A 14,324-nucleotide genomic window follows, 5' to 3' on the forward strand; every position below is an offset into this window, starting at 1 on the left:
GTAATGTCTTCAATGAAATAATCTACATAACGCACCCACCAAACTGTCAGGTTCATCAAAAACATTCAATAAATCTCAGATGGTTTTGTATGGAGATAAACAAATGTATTAGGTGAGCAAACGCAGATGATGAATGTTGGCCTGAATGGCCACTGAGCTGTGTGTATGGCACATATACACACAGTTGAAAGGAACCTGCAGCGTAGCAAACCGTAGAGATGAGATTGGTCCAGGAACCTTGGAGGTGATGACTCTTGACTTAAGCCAAATACATTTGGTCCTTGGAAACTAAAGCAAGACATCAATGCGAAAACACCCATCTCAGAGAAAACAGATCTTCCTGCCCAAGCAAGTCCTTTACCAGCTATTACCAAAGTGAACTGTCAGTCTTGTTTTGCTTCCTCTCTTTCTACCACACCACACTTTGAGCAAGGCCTCCAGTGAAAGTGCAGGCAATGCTCAGAGTGAAGGAAAACCGAGGGTGCTCTTCTGAATAAATGAGGTTTATATAATCTAAGATTTACAAAAACATGGATTTGTTAAATCCAAAAGCACAGAAACATTAGAGCCAAAGTTCAAAATTATCCTTTCCGAAGTTTTTGAAAATAATAAATAATTCTATGTTCGATATTTATTTTCTTTCAGATTTGCTTATTTGCTGTGTAAGATTAATTCAATGGCATACATCGCCAATTAGAAAAACTGTCAGGAAGACAGACACATACACACATTTATTTATTGTGACAGAGAAAAAGAATATTGTAATTGGCCAAATAGGTTAATGGAGTGTAGAAAGGTAGTTTTCATTTTTCAAATAGGTTATCTTCATCTGTAAACTAACCTTTTGTATCTAATGGATTATGACAAATTATCACCTAAGGCCACAGAAGCCTATGTGATACATGAATAACTGACCTAGGTTAAGGACATCTTGAGCATGAGTTCTGGATCCTTAAAGGAGGTAAAAGCACAATACCAAGAGACTGGGAGAGAAGAGGGAACAGCTCCTCTTCCCCAGGGCAGGGCTAACTTGGAAAAGCATGACATAAATAGTTTTCCTTTGGCACCTTTCAACCTCATTGTACTCCTTTCTCTGGGGACTTAGGAGGATTAAATTATTTCACTGGGTGGCTCTTAGAGAAATAATTTCATCCCCCAAAACCAACAAAATCCAAATGATCCGTCCAGGTGGTGTTACCCAGAACCTTTCTAAGTGTGCACATGGTGTGAGGGCTGGGGAGGGGGTTGCAGCACAACATGGGGATGCCCACACACGACTGCCTGGCAAATAGTTTCCTCCACCACCCCCAGCCCTGGGTCTGCCTCCTGGGGCCAGCACCTCTAGTGTCTCAGATCGTTAGGGATTCTTCCTGTCATTTACTTTGGAAACCAGAGATTCCTTAAATCTCAAAACCCTTTTCTTGGTTGGGGGTTAAAAGGATGTGGGGAGTTGAGGGAGGTTCATTATTTATATATCAGAAACCAAAATGCATGATCACCTTCACACAAGTGAGATATAATACTTTCAATGTGTATTTCCAATGTATGTTCAACACAGAAATCATCATTATTCTTTTAGCCAATTAAAAAGCAAAAGTTGCTAAAGGTTATCTTTAAAAAAAAATCAATGGTAGAGATGTGGAAGAGAATTCAGGTTAAGCAGTTTCTCTCTCAGCTTCGATAAATCTACTCTATCAGCTGGGCCAAAGGTACAAATTCCAGGAATTTCACAATGGGATTTTCTTTAAGCAAATCCTAGGCGACTAAAAAGCTTTTTAGTTGAGGTGTGGAAGTTACCTAGGACTAAAAAGCTTTTTGTTTTTTCTTTCTCACCCCTAGGACCAAGGATTGAGGGGGAAGGATTATTGAAATGTTCTCTATATGACGTAATACTTTGGAAAGGCTGTAATTCTTTTTACTCACATATGAAATGTCTTACCAGATTTTTCAGCAGTGTGGACAGTTCCTTTGTAAGAGTAGAAAACTTGACAAACGCGGTGCCAAGGTCGGGGTTGTCTCGACTTAAAAAATTACTCCCAAACTTATCAAGAACTTGTGCATAGTTTTCTTCATTTTGTACATGATCTAAAAACAAAAAAGAAGAAGAAAGGAGTCTGAACTATTATTTGCCACAATGAAAAGTTATTTTGAACACCGATCACTACGAATTCTCAAAATGGAAGCATAAACTGTATCAATTATTTATTGCACATGTCCCAAAGGTTAGGTTAGGAGTACACTAAATATTCTAACTCACTCTACTAAGGAAGATTTTCCCTTTTATCTTTTTTTCTTTTTTTTTGAGACAGAGTCTCACTCTGTCTCCCAGGCTGGAGTGCAATGGCACAATCTCGGCTCACTGCACCCTCCGCCTCCCAGGATCAAGTGATTCTCCTGCCTCAGCCTCTTGAGTAGCTGGGATTAAAGATGCATGCCACCATGCCCGGCTAATTTTTTGTATTTTTAGTAGAGATAGGGTTTCACCAAGTTGGTGAGGCTGGTCTCAAACTCCTGACCTTGTGATCCGCCCACCTCGGCCTCCAAAAGTGCTGGGATTACAGGTGTGAGCCACCGCACCTCGCCTTTCCTTTTTTCTTTCATAGAATTTAGCTCATTTATAGTCCAGTTAATCCACTAATTCCTCATAGGCTGAGGGGTCAAATTACATCACATTTTCAAGCAATTAAGAAACTATGATTGACTGGGTATGGTGGCTCACGCCTGTAATCCTAGAACTTTGGGAGGCTAACGTAGGCAGGTCGCTTGAGCCCAGGAGTTCAAGACCAGCCTGGGCAACATGGCGAGACCCCGTCTCTACAAAAAATTAACAATTAGCTGGGTGTAGGGCCGGGAGCGGTGGCTCACGCCTATAATCCCAGCACTTTGGGAGGCCAAGGCAGGCCGATCACGAGGTCAGGAGATCGAGACCATCCTGACTAACATGGTGAAACCCCATCTCTACTAAAAATACAAAAAAGTTAGCCAGGTGTAGTAGCGGGTGCCTGTAATCCCAGCTACTCGGGAGGTGGAGGCAGGAGAATGGTGTGAACCCGGGAGGCGGAGCTTGCAGTAAGCCGAGACCGCGTCACTGCACTCCAGCCTGGGCAACAGAGTGAGACTCTGTCTCAAAACAACAACAACAACAACAACAACAAACAATTAGCTGGGTATTGTGGCATGCACCTGTGGTCTCAGCTACTTGGGAGGCTGAGGCAGGAGGACTGCTGGAGACTGGGAAGTCGAGGCTACAGTGAGCTGTGCTTGTGCCACTGCACCCAGCCTGGGTGATAGAATGAGACCCTATCTCCAAAAAAAAAGAAAGAAAGGAAAGGGGAAAGGGGAAAGAAAAAGAAAAAGGAAAGGAAAGGAAAGGAAAAAGGAAAGGAAAGGAGAAAGGAAAGGAAAGAAAAGGAAAAAGGAAAGGAAAGGGAAAAGGAAGAAAGAAACTATGATTACCTGAAAAAGTAGAAAATTCTCCTTGGAAAAACAATCTTGGATTGCAAAAGAAAAATTCATGTGTCCTAACAGGTTTCTTTCCCTGCAACTAATCTTCATTTCCTTTAATTTTGTCTAAGCTCCAGGTCTGAGGAATAGTATTTGTAAAATGCTTTTCACAGTCCAGCTCTTGCTGCAAAATGTTCAGAATTGGATCAGATGAATTAGGTGCACATGAGAAACATTAATTTGTGAAAATTTCTCCTCCCTGAGCTTTTGTTTTCCAATCCATAAAATGAGTCCAATATCTAACTTACAGAATTGTGGTATTGATGAGCTGACATAAAGTATATAAAAGTTTCTCAGTAGAGCAAATACTGCATAAACAATAACCCCCACTGCCTTGAAACATGTTCTTTGTCTGGCTTCCAGGATATCATACTTTCTTGAGTGTCCTCTTGCCTCAAGACTGGTCCTCTCCATTGTCTTTGCTGGTTCTTCATCTCTCTGACCTCATCATGTTGAGGCCCCTCAGTCTTGGACCTTTCTTCTCTATTTTTGCTTACTCTCTTGGGATCTCAGTCTTACGGCTTTAAATACTTTCTATCAGCTGATAACTCCTAAATTGATATCCCCAGCCCAGAAAAACCCACCCTCTGTAATACAGACATATATTCAACTACCTATTCAGTATCTCCACTAACTATGTTGAATCTTAACATGTCTAAAACCAAACTCTTGATCTTCTTCCCATTCTTTTTCTCACAGTCCCCTATCTGTGGCAATGGCAAATACACTCTGCTTCTGAAATGGTCTCTCTGTTGCTACTTTTGCCTCCCAGCAGTCTGGTATCAACACAGCATCCAATGCAACACTGTTATACTGTGCATCAGATCTTGTGACTCTTGTGGCAGACATTACCACTTGCCATGGATATCCAAGTTCCCAATCCTTGCAGGGTTACAGAAAGGAGTAATGCATTTCCTCATACTCTCAAAGTAAGGCAGGAAATATGGCATGCACCATCCAAGGCCATGTGAGTGGAAGTGATGCATACCACGTTCTCTTGGAAGCATTTCAGATGCCTGTACTCAACTCTCCACCTCCCTCCTCTGTTGTGGTGCACAGAGAAGCATGAATTTGTAGGGAGGCCCACAGTAGATGCATAGTATTTACAGAATGAATAAATGAATAAATAGATATTTATCAAAGTCATATCTTTTTTTGTGTTTTTTTTGGTCATATTTTTAAAGGCTTTACAATAAATTACTTTTCTTTATAAAGTCTTCCTTTAGTTGGAAACAATCCTTCCTTGCCCACAATTCTCTGTATCTCTACTGCAGTATTTTCTACCACATCCTATATGTGTATATATGTATATATACACGTATATATACACACGTATATATGTATATATATTATATGTGTATATATGTGTGTATATATGTATACACACACACACACACACACACAGATCTTTTCCTACCACCAGACCGCAAGAGGCAGGGATTACCTATGGTTCACTTCTGCATCCCTACCCAATGGACACTGCTGTAGTTCTTTCAGTGAGCTGGACTTTCAAAGCTGCGGCTTGGTTAATATTTGTTGACCTGGATTTATTGAATTCCTTTTCAGGAATTTAAGAAGCATCCCTTTCTGAAATAGCCTAGGATGTTCAATAACTGAGATCAGATTTTTAAATTCTGCTTTCAAACACACCTCAATAAGTGCATGGGTGCAATGGGCACTCATGAAACAGAACATGAGTCTGGATTGGGAAATAACCCAGGAAGTCTAAATACCATGAAGGAAACAAGTGTCACAGCAGTACAATGAAATGAAATGAGGCCCTAGCCAGCCTTCTAATCACCACCACATTAAAAATTCATGGTGCCTGCAGTGGTTGTCAGCATCTCAGGCTGAGATATTAAAAAATGCAGCTCTGGTTACTATCCAAGTTCACTCAGAGGAGCGGCTCAGAAAAACAGAAAAGAAAGGCCACACGAGCTCAACCGAGAAGACACACAGGTTTCATCTCCCTCATGTGCTGGAGCTACTCCTGATACCTTCTGTCTGAGGCCAAAGAGGTCCCACCTTACCATCAAGACTCCTACCTCATCTGATATCCTTTTCTGATTTTGGAGACCTATGAAAAAAGAATTCAGCTGTGTGTTCATTTTACCTGCTCCCAAGGGAAGCACCTCAGTAGTAAAAATAGGTATATAGGCTGCTTTCTTGAGACTATCAAATATTTCAAGTGAAAAATATAATTAGTTAATCAAATATCCATGTATGCGCCACCCAGCTTAATAAATAAAATATTAAAGAATGATTCCCTATTCCCCTACTCCTGTCCCTCTACCCAATTCCGATCTCCTTCCTTCCCTCCCTAGACACAGCCATTATCCTGAATTGAAATTTCATGCAAAGGTTAGAAAGAATTACAAGAAGCTCTCCATCTATCTGTGATGACAGACTCATTGAAGAATAAGATGGAGTTGGCTAAAGGCTAAGGCAGAGACAGGCCATAGGAAGAAGGTGTTGGGAGAAGCTCAGAACCTTCTGTGACCCAAATGCTTATGCTTTCTACAATCTCGTATTTCACCCCCACTAGTTCTGCAAGGGAAGAATTATGCTTATTAGGTAGATGAAACATGAAATGTGACGTGAGTGAGGCAGAAGACTAGATAAGTATAGGCTAGGTCATGGGTCCTGTGTGTTTTGCTAATTCCACAGCTGAATAACCATGTAGTCTCTTTCCATATATATATATGCATATGTATGTATGTATGTGTGTATATACTGGCACATATGTCTCACATATATATACATGTCTCACATATATATGTGTATATATATAATTTCCTAGCATAAAAATATAACAGTTTAGTAAGATATATCTTGGGGTAATAATAACAATAATAATCATAATCCTATGAAAATAGAATGATAGAAAATTAAATGTAAGGTGCTTAAAATAGTGTCTGGCATGTGGCATGTGCCCCAAAATGTCAGCTACTGTTACCGCTATATATCCATGACTACTTACAATACAGAGCGATGTCTGTAATATCAAACAGAATAAAAACACAGGTCTCACATGTCTTATTTTTTTTTAACATACTGTATTATAAAGTTAGCAAAGTCAATACTAGAAAGATCACACACATGTCCCCTAACACACACACACCTGTGTACAAAATTAAGGGTTTACCCAGCAGACTTTCAACAGGCACAGAGAGTGAGACAGCAAAGAACCATGATTCTGGTGGAGGAAACAGCATGGGCAACGGCAGAAGGGAGGAACACACTGCAGAGTACAGTAAGCCATCTGAGGGGAATGTCAGTTCAGAGGTATAGGGAAGAGGAGGGAAAGAAGGCTGCGGTGGTGGGACACTGCCACAGGAATGAGTGTTTCTGAAGGAGAGGAACTGATAAGGCAGAAAATGGTCCACTCACTTCAAGAGGTTTCAGAGAGCAGGATGCAGCTCTGTTTTAAGATCTTTACTACATGCGAGTGCTAGAAGACTTTTGGGCACATAGTACAGTGGGAGTTAGGTTAAGTAGGTGAGAAAAGAAGACTGGATAAAAGAAAAGAACAGAGAAATGTGATCCATCCGTTAAGAAGACACATTCTTTCCCAATATTCCTAGGAAACTTCTGGCATCCACGACATTGTTGCAGAAGGCAAGATAATTGTTTTGTTGCTGATGTTGAGACAAGGTCTTGCTATTGTAGACCTGCGTGGAGTGCAGAGGCATGAACATGGCTCACTGCAGCCTCAACCTACTGGGCTCAAGTAATCCTCCCAACTCAGCCTCTGAAGTAGCTGGGACTACAGGCACATGCCATCATGACCGGCTAATTTTTAATTTTTTGTAGAGATGGGGTCTTGCCATGTTGCCCAGGCTCGTCTCCAACTCCTGGGCTCATGTGTTCCTCCCACATTGGCCACCCAAAGTGCTAGGATTTACAGGTGTAAGCCACCACGCCTGGCCTGCAAGATAATTCTAACAGCTAGGTGAATCCTTTCAGTTCAAACAAGAATGAAATAATATGAGAATGAAATCTGGTCTAGTTTTAAAAACTAGACCAGAAAAGGCCACTTCCTCACGATTTCAACTGCCAGCATTTCTGTGGGGAAATGACTAATATAAACTAATCACTGATTTACTACTCTAGTATTACTATTCCAGTAATAATCGTTACAATAGCTAGTTTGTTGGGTATTGACTATATGTTATTGTATTAAGCACTTTACATACAGTACATTACTTCATTCACTCTTACTAACAGTCCATGAGATAAGTACTATTACCATCCTCACTGTGTAGATATAAACACTTACCCTTGATCATACAACTCATAAATAAGGAAATTTAAATTAGAATATGCCACCCCAAAACAAGCCACTTCGGCGTAACAATTATTTTGAGCTTAAAGCAATTAAGAAACAGCAAGGTGGCTGGGTGCAGTGGTTCATACCTGTAATCCCAGTACTTTGGGAGGCTGAGGTGGGCAGATGGCTTGAGCCTAGGAGTTTGAGACCAGCGTGGGCAACATGGTAAAACCCCACTGTATTAGTCCGTTCTCACACTGCTAATAAAAGACATACCTGAGGCTGGGTAATTTATTTAAAAAAGAGGTTTAATTGACTCAGTTCAGCATGGCTGAGGAGGGCCTCAGGAAACTTACAGTCATGGTGGAAGGGGAAGCAAACACATCCTTCTTCACATGGTAACAGCAAGGAGAAGTATGAGTGAAGTGCAGAGTGAAGGAAGGAAAAACTCCCCACAAAACCATCAGATCTTGTGAGAACTCAGTCACTATGATGAGAACAGCATGGGGGAACCACCCCCATGATTCAATAACTTCCTATGAGGTCCCTCCCCCAACATGTGGGGATTACAATTCAGATTACAATTCAAGATGAGATTTGGGTGGGAACACAGAGCCAGACCATATCACCGGTCTCTACCAAAAATACGAAAATTAGCCAGGCACTGTGGTATGAGCCTGTGGTCCCAGCTACTTGTGAGGCTGAGGCAGGAGGCTTGCTGGAGCCTGGGAAATTGAGGCTGCAGTGAGTGGTGATAGTGCCGCTACTCTCCAGCCTGGGTGACAGAGTGAGACCTTGAACAAAGAAAAGAGGAAGAAAGGAAAGAAAAGAAAGAAAGAGAAGGAAGGAAGAAGGGAGAGGAGGATGGAAGTAAAGGAAAGGAAGAACATTTTCTGCCTAAAAGCAAGGCATAAATCTCCCTTTGTGAAAGTGTTTCCCCTACCTCCTTTCTAGAAAGAGGAGAAAAACCGTTGTCACAAGAGATGAAATGTCAGTACCAAGATGAATCTGCATAAATAAACCTTGTTAAAATAATCCCTATCATCTATTTGTTTCCCCCTTATATTTATCTTCCCTATAATTTACTGCCCTATAATTCCTAGAAGTCTCCTTTTCTCTGTCTTGTCACTTCTCCACAATTTTCTGCTCTTTGCTAAAATGGTATATAAGCTCCTAGGCCTAGCTGCTTCTTTGGGGTTTTTCATTTCTTTTCCGTGAGGCCCCTTATGTCCATACTAAATAAGCCTTTTCTCCTGTTAATTTGTCTTTTGTCCATATAATTTGCAGATGTCAGCCACTGAACCTTACAGGGTACCCTCCTCTATACTCCATATCCTAAAGTAGGACAGGCCTAGGTTCAAATCTCAAGTCTATCATTTACTGTCTGTGTGGTACCTTGGTCAAGCAGCTTTATCTTTCTAAACCTCATCCTCCCCATCTGGAAAATGGAAATTATAATGGCATTTACCTCACAGAGATGTTATTAAATTTAAGCAAGATACTGCATGCCAAGTGCCTCGTACACGATGAGCTCAATAAATATTTATAATGGCAATGACACAATGATGACAACCATACCAACTATCCATCCTTGGCCACTGCATTGGAGCCAGCCTTTTACCCCGTGGACAGGAAGCAGAAGCTTCAGACAACGCTGAAGAGTTTATATCCCTAGGCGTTGGCAATAACAAATACCTTAGGAATACATTAAAATTCAATACTCTTTAAACATACTTTGTATATTCATCCAATGAGGCCTTCCTCAAAACTTTCAGAACCACAGCAATTATTAAATAGGTCTCTCCCTGAGGGGTTTATCTAACTGACACTATGTGTTATACCTTACCAAACTGGGCAATATTCACAAAACCTCTGGACTGGACTGCCTGCCAACCTAACCTTTGATTCTCAGCGACTCTAATTATGGCTGCTACTTATTAAGCACTGACTAAGTAGAGGGATTCAATCACAGCGAATATCCTGAAACTCATGCGATACTCCCTCAAGGCAGTTGCTTTATAGATAAGAAAAATGAAACTCAGTGGTGAAAAAAGCATTAGATCCCACTTCATTTGATTCCAAATCCTATCCTTCTCCACTGACACACTCAGGAAAGACTATCGTGGATACTAGAATATTGTGTGCCACAATATCTATTCAGAATCCACTATGTGAAAGACTTGATGACAAATACCAGGAACAAAAAGGTGAATAAGACAAGACTTCCTGTCCTGTAATAATATTGACAAAGTAATAATAATAATAATTTGCAATCACAAGTTTTGATTAATGTGCCAAGAACTGTGCTAAGTATTTCTCCTGCATTATCTGATAGTTCAATGTTCACAATTTAGAAACTGGTTTAGAGTAGTTAAGCAAGTTGCTCAATGTCATACAGCTAAGAAGCAGTAGTGACAGGCACTGACCCCAAAGCCTGTGCTCCTAACTAGTGTACTTGGTTAAGTGCAGGAGCCTCTAGAAGTCTTTTAACTTTAGCCAGATGCCAAGTGATTGAGAAACCTGAAAATCCAGGTCTTAGCTCCAAACTCTACCATGTCAGGAGACTGAAGCTCCTAGGGGCCTTAATTTCTTCATATATAAAACAGGTCTAATAACATCTGCCCTGCTGATTGGCCACTAAGAGGTAAAGGTGTCATAATTAATATAAAAGCTCTTTTGGAAAAATGCAAAAAAATTATAAAACCACAAAGGATTATTTCTACTTAATGGGTATAATAAGGCCTTGAGAACACTCTCATAAATCCATCCTGAGGAGCATTCCAAACCACAACCAAGCACAACCTAGACATCATTTGGTGAAAGATTACACAGAACACAGGCCTCAGTGACACAGAGACTTGGGTCTGAATCCCCACTCTGGTTCTAACTGGGCATATATAACCTTGGAAATGGCACTTAACTTATGTGGGCCTCAACTTCATACGTGAAATGGGACAATGCCTATAAGGTACATGGAATGAGTCTAAAAATACCTTTACTTCTATTAATTTCATTTACTCCAAAATTCAGAGCTGAAGTTCTGATGCTAATGGATGCTAATTTAAACATGGTATTTTTTGGAGGATTCCAGGATATATAAGATGACTGTGGATCAAATTCCAGGTTTTCTGTTTATAAACTGTGATCTAGGGCAATTTATACATCATCTCAGACTCTTGTCTTCTTAGCCATAGTAATACCTACTTGATGGGGTTATTAAGGGAAATAGATGAGAAAGACTATGAAGTGCCTCATCTAGTATCTGGTATACAGTGGGTGTTTATAAAATGCTAAGTACCATCCCACACTCCAGAGTCTCACTTCCTTAATTTCCCATACTCTTTCCTGGGAGCCTAGCCTCTCTTCCAAGGTCTTTATGCAAGTTCTCCTTCTGTGTCAAGAGTCCAGAGGAACACATGATAAACATTTGTTTATCATCTTATCTTCATGAACGAAGAAAAATCTTCCAGAGGATAGCTGGGATACACGCATTATTACACTCCAGTCATAAAACCTATCCAAAGTTCTCCTGTCTGTAAGTTCCATCACAATTTCAGGATTCACCCTGACTCTTTCAATGTAAGTGTAACCTACCAAGCATCCTGTTATTCACTCTCTTCTTAGCCTCTTGCCAAGGTGGGGGTCCCAGCTTTACATACTTTGTTATACGCCCAGTTCCCAGTGCTGAGCCTGGCACATAGTGAATGCTCAGTAAAATGCTCACTGCATGTAGTGGATTCTCCTAGAACAAGTCTTTTTCCTTCTTTCAAAAAATACTTACCAGCAGCCATGTGCCAGCCATATAAAATACAGTGAGCTATAATGTAATAATAAAGCCATGTAATATGTGACATAAATCATAGCACTGCCACAAAAGGGGAAGTGACAAATTTTTATATTATCCTATGCATACTTTGTAGCACTAATCACACTTATAAAATATTTAATTCTATTTGTTTTTAAAATTATATAAGTAATTCATATGCTATTACAGAGAAATATAAAGATAAAATTATAATTTCCTTTCCCATTTTCCAATCCCACCGCCTTAAGATAAGCAAAGTTAATAATCTGGAGTGTATCTCAGTGAAACCTTAGGATTAAAAAAAATATACACACACATACAGACACACAAATATAGGTGTTTTCACCCCTTTCTCCCTTTTAAAAAAAATAAATGGGATATTACATACGACCACCATGGCTTGCTTTTTTCCTATGGAATAAAAATCATGAAATTTAATATAAGTAAATCTAATTATTTTAACTGGGATATGTTCCATAATAAATCCGCCTGCTGAAAGGATACTAGGTTTTCTGCAGCTTTTGCCATCAAAACACAATGCTGCAATAAATACTCATACACAAGCTCTTACACGCTGTTACTTTATCTCTGGAAAAATATCTTCACAAAAGCAGGACTGCTGGGGGATAGTGTGTACATTTCAAGTTTTAGTTAATATTGCCACATTCTTTCCAGAGAAGCTGGTTAAAGCAATTCACATTCCCAACAGCAATGCACATATAAAAGGGGCTAATTCTCTTCAACCATATCAGCACATAGATGTTACTGTTCTTTTTTAATTCTGGCCACATGTGTATAAAAAACTGCCTATAGTAAGCCTATCTTTTTGCATTTTATTGTCCATTAACATTTCCTTTTCTGCCTGTTTACATATTTAGCCCTGTTTTCCAATGCTAGTATTTTTCCTATCAGTTTGTAAGAATGTCTTGTACAAGGGATAGAAACTTTTATAATATGTGTTGCAAATATTTCTTCCACTTGTCTTGTAACTTGTTAATGGTGTCCTTTGCCATGGAGAAATTTTAAAATGTCATGTAGTCATATATATCAATCTGTATGCAAAAGACTTTTTTGGGTTTCCTACCTTATGTTCCTAAGCCTTCTAATATTTAGTATTTTTAAAAACCCTTAATCTTTAACCCAAAACAATGTATTTGTTTATATAGCACAGGAAAGGGTTCGTTAAAGTAAGTTATTAAACTTTTTAAAGTTTCATTCACTTCAATATTTAAATACGTAATACATCTGCAATGAAATTATCTATATGGCATGAGGAGGAGTTCTAACTTTTTTTTCTTTCTTCTGTATGAAAACATACTGCTATTTCAGATGGCCTATAGAAGGCAACTATTTAATATTTGATAAAAAAAGAACACACAGACAACACTTGGATGGAGTGGGTTAGGTTTCATAAGAGAAGATAATTGAGCAGAAACTTGAAAAATTTAACAAGTAGACTTGGGGTGTGGACAGTCAAGGCAAGAGGTAGCAGCATACCATACAGGCACCATAAAGTATTCAGCAATAAGGAAGTCAGTGTTTGCTTAGGTGGGCTGAGATACACAGAAACTAATATGGAGCCTTTGATTGCTCCAGAGCTTACCACCTTCAATCTAGAGCTAGGTAGATTAAGATTTTGTTTTGTTTTGAGACAGGGTCTTGCTCTGTTGCCCAGGCTGTAATGGCGCGGCATGGTCATAGCTTGCTGTAGCCTCGATCTCCTGGCTCAAGTGATATTCCCACTTCAGTCTCTCCCTAGTAGCTGGGACTATAGGCATGCACTACCATGCTTGGCTTTTTTTTTTTTTTTTAAGAGATGGGGCCCTACTATGCTGCCCAGGCTAGTCTCAAAATCCAGCCCTCAGGCAATTCTCTCGCCTCAGCCTCCCAAAGTGCTGTGATTAACGTTTTAAAAGCACTGCCCTCTGTTCCTGTTCATCATCAGATAGTGGCTCAGATCCTTTTTGCCACCAATCCAAAAACTTAGTGCCACCTGTCCTGTGACCCGGAAAATAATTTGTTTTAACTTTACAGACACCATATTATTGGGGAATGAGGGCTGGATTTGGGGTCTAAACTCTTTATTTTCTTATCTATAACACTAATTTGGAAACAACTGCTGATTATGAGCAAATTATTTCACTTCCCTGAGCCTCAGTTTCCTTACATTTTCCCACCACTAACTGTATTAGTCTATGGTTAAGATTAAAGACAAAATCCTTGGAGGCAGAAAGCCCTGTGGACATTTTTTAAAACTGCTTTCCTCCACGCCACTTTGGATGATTCATTTCTATAATTTCTCAAGGTCATTTTGACTTTGGAGTTGTTCTTTCAAAGTCCTAACCAAGCCTCAGCAAGAGTCTGGCCCCAGCCTCTGGGGTGTTATCTGGAAACTCAGCATGCATATTCTCATTTCTGCAGCACTGACAAATCCATTAAATAACAGAGCCCCAAGAAAAGATACTCAAAGAGTTCCACAGGGCTATTACTCAGCATTTAAACAGCACCTGAACATCACTCTCCTATAGCAGAAGCAGAAATGTTCTCTCTTCTGGCTTCATCATACAGCCTTCCTACCTGCCAGAAGAAATACACAATACACTTTGGTTTACTGATGGCTCTGTAGGTAATTGCAATGCTTTGAGATGTGGTCCTAAAATAGGTAGCAAAGACACAACCAATTCCTCCCCTACTTCAGCCTCCACAGTATGACTACCCAATGGAGTCAACCCTTCTAAATAAATA

The 14,324-nt window shown here is 39.9% G+C and overlaps 1 protein-coding gene across 15 annotated transcripts in view; it reads right to left on the bottom strand.

The window, feature by feature from the left end:
* The window catches only part of ASAP1 (ArfGAP with SH3 domain, ankyrin repeat and PH domain 1), a 394,403-nt gene that overhangs the window by 160,589 nt on the left and 219,490 nt on the right, over positions 1 to 14,324 (bottom strand). For all 15 annotated transcript variants that reach the window (XM_063606905.1, XM_034966609.3, XM_063606901.1 and 12 more), the window contains one exon: positions 1,940 to 2,085. In XM_063606905.1, the coding sequence (XP_063462975.1) occupies positions 1,940 to 2,085 (146 nt within the window). The remainder of the gene's footprint in view (positions 1 to 1,939; positions 2,086 to 14,324) is intronic.

This window comes from Pan paniscus, chromosome 7, assembly GCF_029289425.2.
Source record: "Pan paniscus chromosome 7, NHGRI_mPanPan1-v2.0_pri, whole genome shotgun sequence".
Classification (NCBI taxonomy): Eukaryota; Metazoa; Chordata; class Mammalia; order Primates; family Hominidae; genus Pan; species Pan paniscus.